At 37.2% G+C, this 22,727-nt stretch overlaps 1 protein-coding gene across 5 annotated transcripts in view; it reads right to left on the minus strand.

The window, feature by feature from the left end:
• The window catches only part of LOC100754361 (mitogen-activated protein kinase 10), a 180,787-nt gene that overhangs the window by 121,011 nt on the left and 37,049 nt on the right, over positions 1-22,727 (minus strand). For 4 of the 5 annotated variants that reach the window (XM_027388505.2, XM_027388503.2, XM_027388502.2 and 1 more), the window contains exon 2: positions 6,782-6,853. In XM_027388505.2, coding sequence (XP_027244306.1) covers positions 6,782-6,853 — 72 coding nt within the window. Of the gene's footprint in view, positions 1-6,754; positions 6,854-22,727 lie in introns of all 5 variants that reach the window. The other variant, XM_027388507.2, reaches the window with a different exon arrangement.

A 22,727-nucleotide genomic window follows, 5' to 3' on the forward strand; every position in this document is an offset into this window, starting at 1 on the left:
ATTTCTAATGCCAATACCTCCTGTCACAACTATTAAAATAGTGCAACTAAAGCAAAAACGAGTTACAGATGAGCACAATGTAGATTAAAACAGAATCTGTGTGCTTCACATGTTTCTTAGTGAGCATGATTACAGATAAACCATGCATTGAAACCATGGATGGTTCTAGTATATTTTGTAGAACAACTATAAAAAATATGGAAGCCATGACTTTATTCAGTCTGACTGAAGATTCAATCATAATTAAACTTACAATACCAAGCTGCATTTACAATCTAGTTAAGCTCATTACACAGGAAGCTAAAATCTTAGTGGTTTGTTTTGGTGGGAGACCAGAATGTTTGGAGAATTGTGGACAGGGGAGGCTTGTCTCATGAGGCTTCAAAGGGAAGCAAGGACCCTAATCAGTAACTAGTGACTGCTTGTCCTACATTCTGACCAGAAATAACTAGGGGCTGCTTGTACTGCATTCTGACCAGAACTAGCTACGAGCTGCTTGTATTGCATTCTGACCAGAACTAGCTAGGAGCTGCTTGTACTGCATTCTGACCATGTCCTGCAAATCTGAGTGAAACTCAAATCAAAATAAATTGATGAAGAAAATTTCAGGAAGCATACACTCAGCTGCAGTATGGTTACTGCTCATTTCTCTCTGCCAGATCTATAGTGGATAACAGAAAGATATGAAAATTGTACAGTTTGGTGAGCAGGGCAGTGTGAGCAAGTACAAAAGCGCAGACAAAGCAGATGCCAAGACAGCACTATAATCATTATAGAGAAAATGTGTGCTCATCTGTGGAAAATAGGAGAGATGTCTCAAATGAGTTATTCTTCTTGTCCAAGGCTCCAACATGCAAAAATGCAAAAAGATTTGAATGAGCTAAGAATGTTGCTAAAGATTTCATGTTGAGAAAGAACCTTCCAGGGGTGTGCTTTTCAGAATCCACGTACCAGAGCATGCAAATGTTATGGTAAAAAGAGGGCCCACTACATCTCAAGCTGCCAGTAGAATATGACAGGATGATTCACACTGTGATGGTTTGGCAGGCATGCAAAGTGTAACAGTTATGGGGTCATGGAGGCTTGAATGTAAGTTGCAGAAAGCCATTGAGACCAGGCAATGTGAGGCAGGGAAAGATTCCCTGAAACAAAGCTATGAGCTGCCATTTTATTTAAGCTCTGAAGGTTAAGATTAAGTTGCAAGCAGACCCTAGGACTGGAGATATTAGACACCATGGGACCAAGGAGAATTATAGATAGGAAAAGACCAGCCCAACAAAAGATTGGCCAAAGCAATTGGCCAAACCTAAGAAACCTTGCAGCTACATATCTGGCACCTGGTGCTCTGAGTGGTATCATGTTGCCACCGCCCTTTGTGACCCCCATATCTCTAGGTCTGCTGCATGTGGCACATGTAATTTAAGCATTTATGATTTATATAAAGACCTTTTCTCCTCATTGCAATCAATAACTGTTTTTTAAATTTTGTATTAATTTAAAATTTAAATTTTGTGTAAATTGTGGTTCCCAATCAAAATACTGCATGCCAACTGGTTATTAAAAGTTTTATAATGAATGGATGTCCTGAGTGACGGGTATGATAATTCTCTCATTCATATTCTGTCTCTGTCTCTCTAGCTCTCTCTCTCTCTCATATAAAGATAAGCCTTTAAAATAGATAACAAAATGTGTATATTAGGGTTTGTATAATTGTTATGCCCTCAAGCTCCAAAATGAAACATAATTTGACTCCAACTTCTGAAAATATGTGAAGTTGTACAGGCAAAATGAAGAAAAAAAATCATAGTCATTTTTTCTCATCTCATTTTATATTGGACATTAATATATATGACTGTTTATATTTATGGACTATAAAATGATGCTGCATGCACATGAGACAGAATGAGTAAACCAAGCTAATTAAAGTATCTATAAGGTGTGCTGAATAAAGGATGCAACCGATCTCAATCGGCAATCAGCAAATTCATGAAAATCTCCTTGACATAAAGTATAACATAAACTCTGTGGTAAAGCCAAAAGGAAGACAAACTCAGATTCCTTAGTTTCTTAATTTCTAAGTCTACTTAAACTTATGACCTGTTGATTAATTTGTATGTAGGGTGGGTATGTATATGGTGTGCAATGTGCAGGGGCATGTGTGCCCATGTGGAGGTCAGAGTGGTACCCAGGGTGGTGGGTGTTCAGGGCTTAGAGGTTGAGTCACTCACTGCCTGGGACCTCCCTAAGTCGGATGAGCTGGTGATTAGTGGTTTCCATGATCTACCTATATCTCCTCCTCTCATCCTGACACAAATTAGACTCAAAGCACAGGCCACCCCACCTGGCTTTCTGGGTTACCACTGGCCACCTTGCCTGACTTATATAGGTTCTTGGGACTGAACTCAGGTCCTCACACTTGTGACTGATCGCTTTACTGCCTGAGCCATCCCTGCAAGCCGCAAGTTAACTAATGTTAACTCTTGAGACTCTAGCTCTCTCCAAATCAGGAACTCATTTAGTGTTATTCATAAGAATTTGAATATCAGTTTACCTTTAGAGAGTTAATAACTATTAGATACATGTAAGATTAATAATGATTGTGATTAGTAAAACAGTCAAAACATGATCAAGGCTAGAAGCACGCTCCCCCAAGAGATGACAAAATGGCAGCCCACAGACTGGGAAAAGATATTCACCAACCCCACATCTGACAGAGGGCTGATCTCCAAAATATGCAAAGAACTCAAGAAGCTAGCCCCCCAAACACCAAACAACCCAATTAAAAAGTGGGGTACAGAACTAAATAGACAATTCTCAATAGAGGAATCTAAAATGGCTGAAAGACACATGAGAAAGTGTTCAACATCCTTAGTCATCAGGGAAATGCAAATCAAAACAACTCAGATACTATCTTATTCCTGCCAGAATGGCTAAAATCAAAAATACCAATGACAGTTTATGCTGGAGAGGATGCGGAGAAAGAGGAACACTCCTCCACTGCTGGTAGGAGTGCCAACTTGTACAGCCACTGTGGAAATCAGTATGGCGACTCCTCAAGAAAATGGGAATGAGTCTACCACAAGATCCAGCAATTCCACTCCTAGGCATATACCCAAAAGAAGCACATTCATATAACAAGGACATATGTTCAACCATGTTCATAGCAGCATTATTTGTAATAGCCAGAAACTGGAAGCAGCCTAGATGCCCCTCAACCAAAGAATGGATAGAGAAATTGTGGTACATTTACACAATGGAGTACTACTCAGCAGAAAAAAAAAAACAATGGAATCTTGAAATTTGCAGGAAAATGGATGGAACTCGAAGTAACCATTCTGAGAGAGGTAACACAATCACAAAAAGACAAACATGATATGTACTCACTCATATGTGGACCTGCTTTATGATACATAGTAGTGACCATGCTTTATCAGAGCTGTTTTTAATGATGTTGCTCAGAATGGTTTCCTCCCAGATGATGACTGAGAAACTAATTTAAAAAAAAAATGGTGCCAGTACCACAAGAGTAACAGAACTGTGCTGTTTTCTGGGATTTTGTTTTTTACTTTTGTTGTTGTTGTTTGTTTGTTTGTTTGTTTGTTTTTATTTGTTTTTTGTTTTTTTAAAATGGAGTATGCCAGATGATGACTGAGAAACTAATTTAAAAAAAAAATGGTGCCAGTACCACAAGAGTAACAGAACTGTGCTGTTTTCTGGGATTTTGTTTTTTACTTTTGTTGTTGTTGTTTGTTTGTTTGTTTGTTTGTTTTTATTTGTTTTTTGTTTTTTTAAAATGGAGTATGCTGGATGTCTCTACAATTTTGTTCAAAGGACTGCAGAACCTGGAAAAGCTGTTGCTGTTATTGATGCATAACATATTGCCATTATTGCTCTTTTTATATAAATATATATATATGCTAATTTAAACTCAAATATGTGATGAATCCAAGGTGTTTCAGTGAGTGCTCACCTGTGCATGCAAATTTGATTTCATCTTTAGTAAGTAGTAAAGTTATATGCTTGCCAAAAAAAAAAAATAAGTGACACACTAGAAGACAAATGTCACACAATTTCAATTTTATGTGTAACCTAGAAATGATGAACTTATGGGAACAGAGAGCAGAATTGTGGCTACTAGGCTTCAATGTAGGTCTTTCCACAATGGGGAAATGATTGGTTTAAGGATATAAAACTGCAGTTGAACAAGAGGCATGGACTCTCTGAAGTCTTGAGGTCTACTGAGAGCATGATAAATATGGTTGATAACAATATGCTACATTTTAAAAGTTGTGAGATAGTATACTTTAAGTGTTCTCAAAACAAAAATGATGAATATGTGTGATGTAACATGTTAATTGGTTTAATTTAGCCATGCCATTGTGAACATACTGTATTGTGTATCATAATTGTGCATGACTTTATTTATGAGCTAAATAAATGAATGAAAAAAAAAACACTGACGATTTGTGCTTTCACAGAGCACGTATTTGGAGGAGTCCATGTGAGCAATTTGGTCCACCAGTGAACAAAATTCTAGGTGTGCTCAAAAGCGATAAGACCAATGGCGAGAAGAAGGAAGGACACTCCTTATATTGGCTCAATCTTATGTAAAATTCCCATCAAGACATCTTGGGCTACCAACTGGCATCACCGAGTGTAGAGTTAGAAAAGACATGCACAGTTATCTGGGTGAGCTTGTGTGGACTGGTTACAGCAAGACTCTGAAAAATGTTTCTGGACAAGTGCAAAAAAACCTTTTCTGGTGGGAAGAGAAGCAACACACTTAGAAAGTCAAGTAAGGGCGCACAGGCGGGGTGGGAGGAGGATGGGACTGGATGGGCAGCAGAAATTTCAGGGGAGCAGTTATTTAGGGTGCTAGATAATAAAGGCTTTAGAGTGAGTGTTTGGGGCTATATCCCATGAGATTCAAAGGCATTGAAATATTTTGGGTGTGTTTTGTTTTGTTTTTAGTAACATTACTCAAGGGCCACTCTCACATGCGTTTTGGGGATAAGTCATTTAGGGCTGGGCAAAGGCAGGTGTTCTTTCAGTAATTCAGACAAAAGAGGGTGGTTTGGGTCAAAGGGGTATCAGAGAGACGGTACGAGAGAATGACAGTTCAGGCACTCGTGGAGTTAAATCCAGCAAAATGTGCTGACATTTTGTGGTGGCTCATAGTAACTTCATAGTTCTGGTCTAACTGGACAGAGTCAGAACTTCCAGAATTGTTACAGAGACAATGGGGAGAGGAATAATGTAAAGAAAATTAGGTGTTTTGTTGTCTCTGAGAAAAGTTCCTTACAGTTGACCTTGAACTCATGCCTCAGCCTCCCTAATGCTGGGGGTTACAGGTGTGCACCAGCACACTACCGATAAAGTTTGGTATGCTTTCTTGGAATCTAATTGGAGATACAGAACCAAGCAGTCATGTGCATGAATCCGGTTGTAAGGGGAGGTCTGGCTCAGAAACACAACTGTGTGAGTCTGCAAGGTCATGCTCACATTGAGAACTCAAGGATGGGAGCACCTGGAAAGGGAATAGAAACTCAGGAGCCCTTATAAACACATTCCAGCAGTGCTTTCAACACTTAGCTAGTACAAGTTCCCTGAATTCCTATAACAACTGTCAGAGGTGGATGTTATTTATTTTCCCCTTTTACAAATCAGGAAAGTGAGGCACAGAAATGTTGAGGAATTCACTCACACTGGCAAGCAAGCACATACTAAATGGTATCATGGCATTTCCACCTATGCTCTCTGCTTCCAGAGCTCTTGTTAGAGAAGAGATCCCATCCACAGGCTTGAGCCTCATGCCCTGTGACAGTTGGGCAGAAACAAGGTGAGGCTAAACAGGAAGTGTTAGACTGTGGGTCAAACACTTCGTTTTGCCCCAGGAATCCTACTCATATTCAGGGATAGTGGGTGCCATAGAAACTAAGTAAAGCAAAAACACTGTTCCCTTGCAGTGAAAAGAGTTGTTTAAAATAATAGATGAGGCAGAGCCCCACCTTTAACCCTGCTTCCAGTGGGTGCACGCTGCTCCTTTCACAGCTCAGCTCAGTGAGAAGCAGCAAGCAGCACACAGAGATGGCGAGTACGGTTAGCATACAATTACTAACAGTCTTCCAGCAATTCTTAAGAGTAAAAGGGAGGGTGACAATGACACCTGACAGCTGCTTTAAACTAGGACAGTTCTATACACACCACCCATGTGGACAGGGGTCCTAAATATCTTTTTTTTTTTTTTAGTGATGGTGTTTGTATGAATACACGGGTGCAGATTTACTGGCTTCACACAAATGCCAGCCATTGTGGCTGCCTTCCTGTTCTTCTTTTGTGAGCCACTGACAACGTAGCTGTTGTGTTGTTTTGTTTTCCAACTACTGTAAAAACAAACTGTATGTCATTGGTAGGTGATGACAGATAGTGATTGGAGATACAGCACCTGGGAGTCTCCCTTAGAGAAATGAAGAGCAATGCAGGTTCCTGGGGCTTTGATATCAATGCCACATTCCAAGGATTGGGACAGAAACACTGAAAAACCTAAATAAAACTGAAATCTGATTAGAAATCACTTTAAAGATTGACTATAAACCCATTCAGAAAGTTTCTTCATTTGTAAGCTCACCTAAATAAACTGAAAAAGGGGGAAATCTAAGTATTCACAAGCACTTTAGTGTTACATAAAAAAAAGCTTGGTGTGGTACATATGAAAACAGAACAGCAAAATGAAATACAAGGGAGTGTACTGTACCTTGTTTTACCTGTGAGGAACACACACCTGACAAAAGGCGATTTTCACATCCAAGGTTGGTTCACTGCAGTAGTATAAGAAATGGAGGCTCATAAATACCTGTAGGAAACAAAAATGGGAGATAAGTTTCCAAGTCACTAACTTTTAATTATTTAGTAGTATAGATTTTGTAATCATTTGAGTTAATAGACAAGAGATCATGGGCAACACATATGAACCACAGATCTCACCCAGGTACTTTTCCACAAATTACAAATATTATATAATGTAATATGGTAAAATATGTTATGTTCTATAATGGTCAATGTCATCCTAGACATATACATTAGATATAATAATTAAATAATAAGTTAAGGCTAACTACAAAATTTATATAAAACTTCAATGCTCAGCATCTAATTGAAAAAAAAAAATCAGACATAAGCTCAAGAGCATGTGTATGGAGGCTTATTGTAGAATTCGATGTTTATTATGGTTCAGAACTGTTTGTTCTCCGTAAACTCGTATGCTGGAGACTTGATCTCTAACCCAGCGGTGTTCAGATAAGGAGACGATGATGATATAAACCTAATAAATGATGACTAAGTCGTTGATGCATCCACAGCTGAATTGACTGATAAAGGGTGTGGAAACTCAAGTAGGTGGGGCTGGCTAGAGGACAGAAGCCACTGGGGTGTGCTTTTCAAGGCTGTGTCTCTTTCCTCTCCTTCACTTGCTCACTCTTTCTGTTTCCCTGTCCACCACATGCTCCCTGCCACGATGCTCAACTCTTAAACGGTGAGCTGAAATACATCTCCTTTAAACTGTTATGAGGTGATATTTTGTTCATGATTTATTAAAGCCACTGGAGATCAAAACAGCAAAGCAGCTACACTAGTTAGCAATAGAAGCCAGGCAGTGGTGGTACACACCTTTAATCCCAGGACTCAGGATTAAGAGGGAGTCAGATCTCTGTTAGTTCAAGAGATCCACACTGAGCTACATGAAACTGATCCAGTCTAACAGAGAAACAGCTCACACAAAGTTGATCTCAGCATCTGGGATCACACATCTTTAACCCCAGCACATAAGGAGTGATATGCCTTAGGTGGAGAAAGGAATAAAAGGAGACAGTATTTGAGAGCCTTTTGTCTCTGAGGATTTGGGGGAGACAGGATTGCCATTTCAACTGGGTAGAGGTCTGATTTACTGGCTTGGCTTTGGCTGCTTTGCTTCTCTGATCTTCAAATTGAACCCCAATATCTGTCTCTGGGTCTTTTATTCATCATGCTCCATTGTTATTCTTGGGTATGTAATCTCAGTGCTGAGAAACTGACAGAATCCTAAGAAGTAAACTAAGATATGTAATATAATTCTATTAAAGATGTAGAATTATTTGATTCAGATTTAGTGCATAAAAACAGATAAAATCTTCAAGCATGATGCTTTTGGAGAAAGCAAGCTTAAGTTCACTAATCAAAGATTTAAAATATAAAAAAATAATAGCACTCATTTTATTTAAAGTAATGTAACTAAAGAACACAGAAAATTGGACATTCTATTAACGTCTGTTTGATCTCGGTGGGAATAAAAAAGATTTAATTATGCTGTTTTTTGTGGGTTTGAAATATTTAACAATTCTGCAAGGTTGCAAGAGGAGGAAAATATTAAGGCAATGCCACCTGAAGACCTGAATTCCTTGGTAATGATATGGCATCAAAGAATCTGGCAGCTTCACCCACTTAATTAAACATATTTTTGAACATCATTGCATGCAAGGCAGCATTCTGTGAGATCAAAGGATTAAAACGGAGCATGGATGTAAGACTTCTGTTTCTGACGTATGATTGATTAGGTATCCTGAAAATCACTCTGAAATCAAAACTCCTAAAAAAAAAAAGTTAGATGAGAGACATAAAAGATTCTAAGATGCTAACACTAATGCACAAACTGACTTAGTGGAGTCCTTTCTATATGGAGAGACACCTTGCCCAGCTTAGACACAAGGGTGTGGGGGTAGAGAGGTACCTTGGTCCTGCCTCAACTAGATGATGGTACAGACTTAGTAGACTTCCTACGGGAGGACTTACCCTCTCCGTGGAACAGATGGGAGGAGGAGGGAGTGGGGGGACTGGGAGGAAAGGATGGAGGGGAAACTGGGATTGGAATGTAAAAAATAAATTAATTAAAATGTCACAAAAAATAAACAAAAGATTCTAAGATGCATAGCTAAGCTTTTCAAAGGGGACAAGAAACGTTCTGAGAAACAGAGAACAATGTAGAGGGACACACACAGAAGCCCAGGAGCCAAAGTTTCTGCTTGGCCCTCGCCACCTAGTCGTTCCTGGAGAATAGAACTTCCAGTTTGAAAGAGAATATGCAGAGTATAGTGACCAAGTCTCCATCTACCTGGGTGGGAAGTGACGTTGGAGGTCACTGGAAAAGCCTTGTGAGAGGAAATTTCAAGCAGACTTCATGAGGAAGCAGAATAATCCAGAATGAGGTCTGAGTTGCCAGAGTCATGTTTAATGTTGGACTTTGACATATATTTATCTTCCATATAAGGAAGAGTAAAAGGATAAAAATAAAGAAATAAACATTCACAAATAGAGAACAGCCTGGGCACTTGTTTGGGTTGAGAGAGAGAAATACTATGGTGGAGATGAAAGTATAAGATTATTATAGAAGTTGAGAATCAACTAATAGAATAAAGCGCCTAGAAAGAAATAGATCCATACATGGAGATCAGATTATGTTAAGGTCTACATTGCAGACATGCAGGGAAATGAGAAACTGTGTTGAATCATGAATGAGACAATTGTCCATTCATGTGGGAAGAAAAGTCAACCCCCATTGGAAGATGGTTCTGTATGGGACTCCTGAATTTGTGTGTGTCTTGCAAACAGAAACCCTGGCTGCTTTTGTTCCAGTCTCAAGGGAGTTTATACAGCAGACATGCTTGGACGATACATACAGCATCTCCTTCTTAGATCAAATAGAAGGTTCAACCAGTCTACAGTATAATAAAACCAAGAAACCACCTTGAATATGAGTTAGACATGATTCCTATCCATCTTAAAGTATTTGAGGGTTCAAAGCTTAATGTTCCTTTGCAATATGCAGTCTAACATATGTGTGATAACTCTCCAACCTGCCTTGCATCACTCTGTGGGAACTGAGGCCAAGAAGCTGTTCTGGATGTTGCTACTCTAGCTTCTGGCTGATGGTGCTGCTGTAAGTAGCAATGAACCTGTATCTAGTCCAAGAATCTGGTGTCATCTACCATTACCCGTGAAATGATGGAAGATCAGCTTGGAAGCTGGCAAACAGGGTAATATCTCAGACTCTTTAGAAGTCTTAAGAACTTCTCTCTATATATATGTCTATATAACTCTTGTTATGTAGAAGAAAATCACACAGATAAGGTTAAAAACCTCAGAAAGGGTCAAATTATAAATATTACAAATTGCAAATATTACATAGAAAAATATAATTGAATATCAGACACATATAAATTGTATGCACATATGCTAAAATATAAAGGGAATTACTGCTAAATGATTTTAAATTTAGTAAGTTTACTTCTGAAGAAGATCTAATGAGTTTTTTAAAAGTAGACCATAAATCTGGTAAAGTATTTAAAACATACAACCAATGGATATTTTAGTTAGAATTTATATAGCTCACTTTAAAAAAACAATCAAGACAAACTCAGAGAGCCCAGCAGGAAAAAATGGACTAGTTAAAACACTAGTTTTAACTAGTGTTTTAAACTAAGTGTTTAAAACAAGTTAAAAACATTTCATAGAAAAAAATGTCCATAAACACATGATGTATAAAATAAAGCCACAGTTGAATCATATCTGATACCTATCAAATGACCTGAAGCTGAAGAGAATGAGAGCTTTCAGATTTACAAGGAGAGCAGAAGCCAGTATCTATGCACTTGGAGAGCTATGCAGATGGAAATGAATTCAGGAGAAATAGAAGTATTTCTTAAAGTTGTGCACAATGTACAATCCAACAAATCCATATGTACACACATTACAGAGATGCCAATGTGTTTTTCTCTCAGGTTACACACACACACACACACACACACACACACACACACACACACACCTGAGGGTTCACTCCAATATCTCCCCAACTGTAAAACAAGTAACAAAAACTAAACCTTGGGAAATGTACCCACAGACAGAACAATGAACAATGAAGTTCTGTTGTTTAGTAGAATTCTATATGATGATAAAACAGACTATTAAAGTAACAATTTGTCAGCACTCCCAAATCTCTTCAAAAACTAGCTAAAATGTTTCATTTAGGAAATGGAGAAACTTTGCACAGCTCAACAACTTGGAGGGATTTTTGCCTCTAACTCTATATATATAGTTATGGACTTATTTTTGTTCTATAACTCCTCTCAGAAATATTTTGTACTTTGTATGTATGGACCCAACATAAATTATTTCTTAAACATTGCTATTTGATGCAATTATGACTGGTTCATTTGGCAGATACTTATGGCTGAAGATCAGGTTACTTTCTGAACACGACCATATATTCTTCATATTGGTGCAGTAAGATATTAGACCTGGTGTCTCGTGGGTTGTTTTGGACTTTGCTTACATAGAGGATGAAGGCGGTTTTCATTTTCCCTTGCCCTTCTGCAGCTCCTGACCTGTTGTCTCCTTACCTGAAGGCTCTTGAGTTGTGTGGGTTTCCTCCTAATGGAAACATTCCCTCAAAGGGTAGGGAGGGGGCTCGTGATACTGAAGGTAAACAAAGATTAGAAGCTGGAAAAGTGAAAACATGCAAGGTTGTGGCCAGCCCTTCCCAGCTTTATAGCAGAGTGAATAACTATTGGGAGAGGAGACCAGGCCTGCCCAGCCATGGAGGAGATTCTGGGACCAGCAGAGCTAGCTGCCTGATGGTTGGACAGAGCTTCAGGCTTGCAGCTTGCCATGGGCTTTTCAGTGATACAGCTGTTTCAGGGTCATTCCCACTCCTATAGGTAAGCCCTCACCCATGCTCCTGTTAGGTGCCTCAAAAAATTAAATACTTATTTGATTTAATGAACATCTTATTAGCTGTGTTCTGGCATTTACTGTCTGCATTTTCAACATACAGTAATGTAGCTTCAAGCAATATTATCCTACTTCACTTACAGATTTTAAACTTTCCAGCAATGACTTTCATTCCTACTCGAATCGGTCTCAGTCAAGATATTTTACTTGCTTTTCTTATAAACCATGTTGTACATTGCCATTGTTTTGCTTGCATTGCATTTTGAAGAACCTCTGAGGTCACAAAGAAAAATAATTTTATACTGACCTGTATATTTTAAGGTTAGCATTTTCATACTTTTCATTCTTTTCTTCTCAAGTGTGCGTGTCTTAGATGCCAATATAAATGTTAATATTATTTTACTGCTTTCTTTTTCAAAATGCTCACTTCTTCCAGTTAAAATATCTCATACCATTGCTTCTGCACTGTCCAGTGTGTGCATCAAATTGGAGAGTTTTCTCCCAGGCCTTGGCTATGTCTTCACAGGGTGCTCTGCCACTCCTCAGACATGAGTTTATGGGATATTGTCAATACTGTTCATATGTCCACTCCAAGCAGATTATGACTTCCTCCAAGGAAATGACTAATTGTATTTATTACAACCCCAGAACCTAACACTGTTCTTCATATTTGTCTGATGTCAAGAAAATGTTTATTGAATAAAATGGATGTAAGTTAAAAAAAAAGCAAAAACTTCTTTCCTTCTCTGGCACAAATGTAAGCATTTCCATTATCTCTTCAAATTGAGGGTTGTCAATGTTCAATAAACTTTGTGGTAATGGTCAGGGAAGAAGTTTAGAGCAGTCTGAAAGATTCTCATGGCAATGGCTTCAGAAATTTCTCCAGCAGGACAGCCTGGTTCTGGGCTGCCAGTGTGGGCACATGGAAAATCATAACCTTCAGCACATCACCTGAAGTAAATAACTAACGTGTTTAAATCTTTAATGACTGGCTCTTCTGGTTATGTAAAGCAAGCTTACTGACCTTCCCTGGTTTATATTACAATGACTCCAAATGTCACACCAAGGCTGAATAAGTAACTGAAGGGCCTTACCGCTCCAGAAGAACACTTAGTATGATAATATAAGCAAGGTACAAAAAAAAGAAAAACTTGTTTGGAAATCATATTTCTTGACATGAAGATAGAGAACTTTGGCACCGTTGTGCAACAAAAATGATCACTATTGGCCAAACTGTAAGAATGAGACACAAATTTGTTAGGTTGAAATAGTATACTGCTGCACCTTCCATAAATAGCAGTTTAAGTTTTAATAGCTTAAATCCCCCAGTGAAATTCTTTTGTATGTATGATATTCCATCCAAACCATGGAGGCTTCAGAAGCTTCATAAATGCAAATGAAAAGGGAAAAGAAAGAAAGAAAAGAAAAAACCCTGACAGTTCCAAGTTTTATGGTTTGTCTCTACACTGTACCTTATAGGACAGACTATTGGCTACAAAGAAAAATGTTCAAAATCCAGCAATTCTGTTGAACTTATGTATAGCAAACTTTTGTCTACAAGTAAATTGTTTGCATGTTGGGTTTATTATTAATAACATATATATGCATATATATGTATACAGGCTACAAATACATGTGGAATATAAGGATATAAGACACCTATGAATTAAGAAAACAACAAACCCTCTGTCCACTCATATTCAAAAAGGTTCTTTTATTATATGTAAAAGACCAAATGGAAAGTAAGTATACTCTAAAACCAGTAATTATCATTCTGGAAGACACAGAAAATGAGATAAAGTTGAATTTCCTGTTAAGAGCTCTGTATGTGCTTACTATGAGGTATTTTTAGCCCCTTGTGTAGATAAACTATTATTGTGAACAGAGGTCAACAGAATAGGGTCCACCAGCCAAGTTCAGTTTACCACCTGTCTTTGTAAATAAAATTCTGTTGGAACATAGTTATTCTCTAGTCTTCATATTGTCTATGGATGTTCCCACACTAAATGACAAAGTTGAGTAATTATAATAAAAGTCATGTGCATGTAAGCAAAGCCTAAGATATTTATTATCCTGCCTTTATTGTTAGGAGGCCCTGATGGTCAGAGGCTGCAGTCTACCATGGCCTGGCAGTTTTCTCCAAGCTCACCAATATGAAGGACTCCTTCCCCAGTGAGGTTTCCTGCTTTCTATCTACCCTTATCTAGAGGATGTCTCCAGGCCCAGATGCCTGACTTATCTCAAGGGTGGTCATTGGCATAGTTCCCTGCAAACACTCTTCCCCTGTGGACCACATGGCAATTAAGTAACATCCTCTAGCTATTTTCTTTTTTTTTTTTCACAGTGAAAGAAATAAGAAGCTTTTACTGAAGTAACATTAGGAGAATTTTAATTTGGCATAAACTTTGTGATATTTTCTAAGATTTAAACCTCATTAAATGTTTTCACAAGTTTCTTATCTTTATGTTTCTATTATATATACTGTTGTTATTTGTAAGCAGAGAATACCAGAAAATGGAACATCACAGTATTTGCAATGGGATTTTTCTCTCCACCTGTTAAGACTTGCAATATGGAGGGAGGACTGGTACCGGGGACTTGGAAGTCTCTGGGTGTGTTGGATCCCAGGGAAATGGGATCCCATGGGCAGCCCCATGGCCTCAGGTGTCCCAGAGCAGGGCAGAGGAAGCTGGGCCAGAAACAGACTCTTGTAGTAGATCAGTACTTATCCCTAGCATAGTAATAGACTTTGGGAGCCCATTCCACATAGAGGGATACTCTCTCAGTCTACACACAGGGTAGGACCTAGGCCCTATCCCAAAGTATATGACAGACTCTAAAGATCCCCCATGGAAGGCCTCACCCTCCCTGGGGAGCAGAAAGGATATGGGAGATAGGTAGGGTGTTAGTGGGGGGTCGGGGCAGGGGAGGAGGGAAGGGAGAGGGAACATGTAAAACAATCTTGTTTGTAATTTAAATTAAAAATGGATAATTTTTTTAAATCTAGCTATTTTCATAGGCTGAGCTGCCACTATCCCAGCTTTATGCAAATTCGTGTTTGTCCCCAGGTACTCTGGAATAAAGTTGAATTGTCTGGAATCAAGTTGAATTGTCTCACTGAAGTCATCTCCTGGAGGGCTATCTCCATTCTTTCCTCAGCCATCCAACCTTGTTCCCTGCTTCAGCTCCTTCCCCCATCAAGGACAGACAATCCCCAGAGAAGAAGGAAACCCTCACTTCATGGGGAAATGCTTTCTAATTTCTCACTTAATATATACCATCAACCTCAATATAAAGGCCAGAATAACTGGATAAAGCTCTAATCATAAAAGTACATAGAGTACTTAGTAAGTAATAACCTTCAAAGTTTTGTATCTTCCACAACACTTCTTAAAATATTGTCCATGTAGCAAAGTGATAACAAACTCTAATTTTGATGAACAGAATCTGAAATTTGTGTGTGTGTGTGTGTGTGTGTGTGTGTGTGTGTGTGTGTGTGTGTGTGTGTGTGTATGAGAGAGAGAATATGAATTTTAAATTTGAACTATAGTATGATTTGCAACCTCTTGGAAGAAAATTATTTAGCCTTAAGATTATAACCTGAGAAAGAGCTTGACACAAAATGAGGTACTTAATAAAACAAAATATCCCCAGACTACAGTAGCCCAACAGTAGAATAGAGCAACATGCAAATATGAAAGAGAGGTGTGGAGATCTAATGCAAAAAAGCGAGACCTAGAGAAGAGGACTTCTCAGTCTATAGACATAGTATGTTCAACAACCTCTGGGCACCTCTGACTGGCCCTTGCTTTCCTTCCTCAGCTCTCCCAAAGAAATCACACTGAATTCATGTCTCAGTTTGTCTTTCCATGAGCAGAAGGCATTAGGGTGGCTTAGGATGTACACAGGGAAAAGTCACCAAGTGTTGTGTAGGTGGAGAGCTGACCTGAAAAAAATACAGCCCTGCAGACCATTTTATCTGTTCCAGCCACAGCTCTGGAAGATCAGAACTACTGGGGCACAATCAATATGAAATTAACACAAACTTTGACAGGAAAACATGAAGGGAGGCGAAGTAAATAAAACATAAAAGTCAGCCACTATCACATTAAATAGAATAAAGGAAAAATAAGCTATGAGCTGTCACAACTAAGTTGTAATAATAATGGAAGTCATTTTTGAGGTATGGAGCAAATACAGCAAACACAATTTAATCAGAGTTTGTGTCCTAAATTATTAATGACAAAATAGCATATAAGGTAAAAGCAGTATTAATGATAACACCAGCTGATAAAGGGAACGTCACCAGGAAAATACATACATCTGACAGAATTGCTTTAAAATACAAAGCAGATGGTAAGTAAATTATAACACTACAGACTGAAACTAAAATTTTACCATCATGGTAAGATAATGTCCCACCCCATACCAGTAAAGATAAATCAAGCATAAAATATTCAAAGACCTGGAACTCAGGGCAACCCTTTCTTTTTATACAAAGTACTTATAAAATTACAAAAAATTAAGAAGTTCTCACCTGGACTTTCTGAGATTGCTCATCACACAAAGAAAATTGTAGTCCAATCCCTCTTGCAAACATATTGGCAAAAGAAAACTATGTGTTTTTTTTTAAAAAAAAAAAGTAGAAAAAAAAGTTTCTCCAATATGTTAGAAAACTGTAAATTGGAAGCCTCTAGAAAACAATGCAATCTATTAATTCATTAAAAGTAGCAATGCTTGTAATGACTGGATAAAGAACAGAATTCAGTAATTACCCAGTCTTAGTTGCTTTTCTATTTCTGTGAAGAGATGAGGAAACTATTAGTAGAAAAGGCATGTAGTAGGGGGCTTGCTTATAGTTCCAGAGGCTTTAGTCCATTACCATTATGGCGGGGAGCTGGAGTAGTGGCTGAGAGCTAAGTCCTGATCATTAGGCAGAGAGAAAAGCACTGGTCCTGATGTGGGCTTGTGAAATCTCAAAGCCCATTCCCAGGGGCACACTTCCTCCAACAAAGCCACACTTCCTAATCCTTTTAATCCTTTAAAATAGTGTCACTTCCTGATAACTAAGCATTCAAATATATGGCCCTTTGGAATCCATTCTTACTGAAACTACCCCACCACTATTATTATACTTGAACTTATCTGCCCCTATATGCCCATTAATGTTTGAAATATGGATGCACCAATGTTTGGTGTATACATTCTTTTGTCATCATAACTTCTCAATGGATTATTTCTCTCATTAACATTCAGTAACAGTATCTCTTCTAATTTTGGTTGGAACGTGCTTTGTCAGATACAAGCATGGCTACTCTTGCCTACATTCATATTTTATTTGCTTGCAATGTCATTTCAGTTTTACTTCTGATCCATTGTGCCTTTACAAGTGGTGTGAATTTCATACACAGGAAACAGGTGACCCATCTGTTGTTGTTTGTTTCATCCATTAAATTTAATTCAAAATTTAATATCATTTACATTTAGAGCATTAAAAACGTGTAATAGTTCCTGGTATTTTGGTGGGCTTTTGTTGCTGTTATTTGTTTTGAAAACTCTTGTCTATCTTTTTCTCTCTTTCATTTTTAAGATTGCTATTTTACTGGGTTGTTATTTGATAATTGCCCAATTCTGATGGTATTTCTTTCTTTCTAGTGAGGTTCATTATTTCCCAAATTCTCAAGATTGTGTACACATCCCTTCTCTGTCTAGGGATCCTTAAATATATTCTGCTTTGCTATTTCAATGTTCATACATTACTTCTGATTGTGGCTATCTTAGGAAGCCTCCATCTCTCCTCTGATTCCAAAGCACAGCTTTTGTGGGGATAAAGGAATCTTGATTGACAGTTGTTTTCTTTCTGAGTTTAAATACATCATTCAAAGTTCTCTTGGCCTTTAGGGTTTCTGCTGAGAAGTCTGATGCTATTTGGTAGATTTTCCTCTATAAAATTAACTTGGCATTTCTCTCTCGGTTGATTGATTTTAACAAAGGTACCAAGAATGTATATTAAATAATCTCATCAATAAACAGTCACACACAAAAGAATTCATTTGGACCCCATCCCAATACTATGTAGTAATACAAAAATAGAGTCAATAAATTTGGGAAAGGTATGACCATAAAAGCAGAGTAAACAAAAGGCAGAATTAACTGATGTGATGATATTAAACTTAAAAGTTTCTGCACAGGGAAACAAGAAAGATAGAAGAAACAATCTACAGAATTCAAGAAATTATCTACCAAAGTACACAGATTCTAAGAGATTACAATCTAATGTGTACTTGGAATCTGAACAACTGCAGTGGTTCTCAACCTGTAGGTTGAAACTCTCATGTGAGTTACCTAAGACTATCAGAAAACACAGATATTTACATTACGATTCATAACAGTAGCAAAATTACAGTTATGAAGTAGCAAGGAAAACATAACTTTATGGTTGGTGGTCACTACAACATGAGGAACTGTTTTAAAGGGTTGCAGTGTTAGGAAAGTTGAGAACTACTTACTCAAAAGAAAGAAAAAATAAAACTTACAAATGAGCAACTGCCATGAATAACTATTTGTCAACAGAACGATTACAAATGATCAACACATACACTAGAACATCATCAGCAACCCTAATTATTAGGAAAATGCAACTTCAAACCCTATCAAGACTTGACTCTCAGATCTCCTGGTGATTTTTATTTTAAATAGAATAGTGATACCTTCTGTCATCTGGTGGCTTTATTTCCTGAGCAAAAGAGTCAATTCCGAAAGGCTTTATCTATGCCAATAGACACTTCCTAATGTTTCTTTGAGCAATTTTAGAGTTTTTGATCTTATACTGAGGTTCTTGGTTCATTTAGAGTTGACTTTTATATAAAATGAGAGATAAGGACTTGTTTTATTCATTTACATATAGATATCTGGTTGTCCCAGCACCCTGTGTTGAATGAGCATTTTTGGTAAATGATTTGTAGATTCTGCAAAAACCAAGAGTAATATATCATCCAGTAGCCCTTCTTAGCTCTTTAGATCTGTCACATGCCAGGCTAAGCATAGTCAATGATAATAAGTACTATTTTTAATAATAATGAGTAAATTTCAACTATTTCAACATCAAAATTATATGTGAATAAGGTAATTTATGTGTTGATTATCTTTAGTAAGCCATTCCACTTTGCAAATATGTATATCAGAACATCCCACAATGAGGCAGACATGGTGATGGATGTCTGTACTAGCACACAAAAAGAGTGTGAGTTCAAAGCCAGTAAGGGCTACAAGTGAGGTGCTGTCATAAAACAATAAAAGGAAAACATCATGCTGTACCCCATAAATGTAAATAATTAGGATCTGTAAATGAAAAAAATCATATTAAGAAACAAACAAAATTGGAGCATTCCATCTCATTTTGAAATAGATAAAGATACCCCTCTTGGCCAATGTCTCCCCACTAACTTGGTGTATCAGACATGAAAAACATAAACCCCTTCAATCAGTAGCATAATTATGTAAATTTCTTGGAATAAATCAATTATTTCTGATAATACTCAGTGTGAGAAGTGTGTAAGATGCTAACTCTAATACATTTTCATTACTCATATGATTTGTAAAGCTAACAAAATATCTCTTGGATTGGTTTAATAGAAACTACCAATTTATCCTTCTGTTATATACGATGCCAGTGGCCCTAATGAAGTAACCAAACTGAATCTTTTTCTTCATTTCTTAATGTATGTTTCATTATGTTCACTGTCATAATTTGCTTTCATAGTTATGATAAAATATTGATCAAAATCAACTTGGGGAAGGAAAGGGTTTATTTGGCTCCCACATCTAAATTATAATCCATCATCACTGAGGCAAGTCAGGGAAGAACACAGATGGGAACCTATAGGCAGTAAATGGAGGGATGCTGCGCTTTGGCTTACTCCTCGTGGCTTGCTCAGCCTGCTTTCCTATACACTCCAGGACCACATGCCCACACTAGTGGGACCCTTCCCCATCCATGATTTTAAAGAAGAAAATGCCCCCATAGACTCTTCCTCAGGCTGATCTGATACAGACAAGTTCAAAATTGAAGTTTCCTCTCTTCAGGCGACTATGGTTTGCGCCAAGTTGACATACCTGATCAGTACACTTATCAACATCCAACTCAGCTTCTTAAGACTAAAATAAGTATATATACATATACTTATATTATATATATATATATATATATATATATATATATATATATTCACTCCACATCATTATGCTTAAAGAAAATGTCTTCAGGACATCGCATCCTTGCATTGTACATATCCATGCTCATTTCTAGGTTTGTACTGTGCATGTAAGTAAGTCATACATGGTCTTTTCCCCTGAATAGTCACCAGAGATAAGAGGTTTTTTCCTCTACTGAGCCCTCTCTAAAAGGTCACATTTGTAAACCCTGAAGCACTGCAATCTGTTTATAGTGAGCTATGCATCTCCTTTGTAGACACAACCTCAAAGATAAGTCATTAGCACATTCCATCATTAAAAATGGAGGCACTCGGCTGTCAGCCACGAAGATAAAAAAACAGCAAAGTACTTATGACCCCAAGATCATTTTTATTTTTATTCAAGTTGTTTATTGTGTGTGTGTGTGTGTGTGTGTGTGTGTGTGTGTGTGTGTGTATGTAGTCACTCATAGCTTTTACTTCATGTTTTAAAAGCCATTATGATTTCACCACATTGAATCAGTGAAGACTATGTATTCTATAAATATGTATCAGTATCCATTCTGTGTTACCCACTATAGTAGGGACCCCATGGGTAAAAATAAATAACTCAAAGTTTAGAAGCCAAAATTAATGCCTATAAGGAATTCTCATTAAATTAACATAGTCTATGAATAAAGGTTTATTTTAAAGTTCTAAAAGTTCAAATTTTCCATTAAATAATCCCTTATTTGCCCAAGAATTGATTTAAAAATATTAATTGTAACACAGAATGGCATAATAATAAGCTTCAAGCAAAAAAAAGAAATAAAACTTTAGGCATTTAAATTAAAAGGCAAAATTAAATCTTAATTCCACTGAACAAGTATATTATTACTTTAATTATGCATCCTCAGAATAACCAGGGCAATAGGGACTATTAATTAGGTGAAATGTCAACTTGCATCCTACAGAGGTGATGAACAGACATGAACAAATCCATCCCTTAAATGATGTGGAAAATCTAACAATATAATGAGAAGAACATATTCAGAGGTCACTTCATCTTCCAGTCACTTAGCAACTGAATTGGAATGAAGAGGGCAAAAGGGAAATGATTTGTAAAAATAATTAACTCTAAAGTCTGTGCAAACGATAAGTTGAAGGAGGCTGGGAAGTGAAGCAGCTTCAGACAGCTCTTCTGGCCAGAGGATTATCTCTGCAAGAAGCCCCTGCTCCCTGAGCCAACTTCCCTCATAATCCACACAGTGCTCTGTCCCCTCGCTCTCCTCTTCTGACTTCCAAGCTTCAGGAACATGCATCAAACCCACTCTTTCATAGTCCATCTTCTGTCCAGTGCAAATTGCTGCACACATGTGTACACATACACATGCACACACATGCACACACATGTACACACACAGGCACATACACACATGTACACACACTCCTTTAAATTCTAAAGGAAGGCACTACAAACTTGAATCACAAGTATACATGGGGACTCCACTTAGTTTTCAAGTCTTTTTTCTTTATTGCTAGTCATACTACATAGAGTGGATAAGGGAAGAAAGATATTCAGATATGGCCCATTAAAAATAATACCATGGTCCAATGTTTCAAACAGACAAATTCATAATTTCTCCTGAAGTTAATGTTATTTTAATTTATTCCTTCTGTCTTTTTAAAATAACTATATTTAAGAGAGTATTTCTTATAATAATGATTGTTATTTTAGAGAATATTTAAATACTATTATCATTTCAAAATAATTAAAAATCTTGAGTAAACTAAGCAGCCAGTAGCTACTAAAAGGTCAATTATTTAATGAGAATGTGAGCTAATAAGGGACTAATATTTTTTTAGAAAATTAAATATTTACAACCTTAAGATAGGCTATCTGCATTCTCATAATGAAATGGTTTTAATTACCTACTAGCATAAACTAAAGCACACTAGACACTGCAGACTAGTTAAATACATGGGAACAATGATTTATTGAATGTCATCTACAAATCTTTGTAGGCACTTTGAGCAATAAATTAATCATTTCTTACTTCCTTTCCAATTATGGGCATATAAATTACAATATACTACATTATCTTACTGCATAAAACCATATAAACCTTTACAACCCTCATGCTTAGAATTTTTATCCATCTACGCTATCATATGCTGAGATATGTTTTTTAAAATATGTCTCAAATGAATGCCAACTAAAAACTGCTGATATTCAAACTTTGTAAACAAACAAATGGCATTTTAATATGGCCCAAGACAAAATAAAATGCTGTGATATATAGTCTCAATCTAGTTTACTAAAATTAGTGACATTTCATGATTAGCTGAAATGTCAGACCAACTAAATAAGATCAAATAAGGCATTGAAAGGCTGACATGTGTTTAGCCATTGCCTATAAGGGTTACTTATGCCAAATGTCCTATTTGCCATGTGCATTTGGTGAAGTGAGTAATTAGCCATGTTGAAATGTAAGATTATTATAGGAGTAATGTAATTTCCAAATAATGTAAGGAGCAGGAATCCAGTCCTTCTCTTCAAAGCAGCACTGAATCTTTATGTGTTGTTAATTAGGAACAATAGGAGACAAAGAGGGACAGCATGAAGGGCAAGAATTCCCCAAATCATAGAGAGTATGTTTAATACTTGAAGACTGAGGACTATTCTCTTCCCTTTGCATAGAGTTTACCATATAATTAATCTGCGGGGACTTAACATGGACTACCTACATTTATATTACATGTGTGTTTCAAATTAAAACCAGAAGATCAGAGGCT

Source organism: Cricetulus griseus (genome assembly GCF_003668045.3).
Source record: "Cricetulus griseus strain 17A/GY chromosome 1 unlocalized genomic scaffold, alternate assembly CriGri-PICRH-1.0 chr1_1, whole genome shotgun sequence".
Classification (NCBI taxonomy): Eukaryota; Metazoa; Chordata; class Mammalia; order Rodentia; family Cricetidae; genus Cricetulus; species Cricetulus griseus.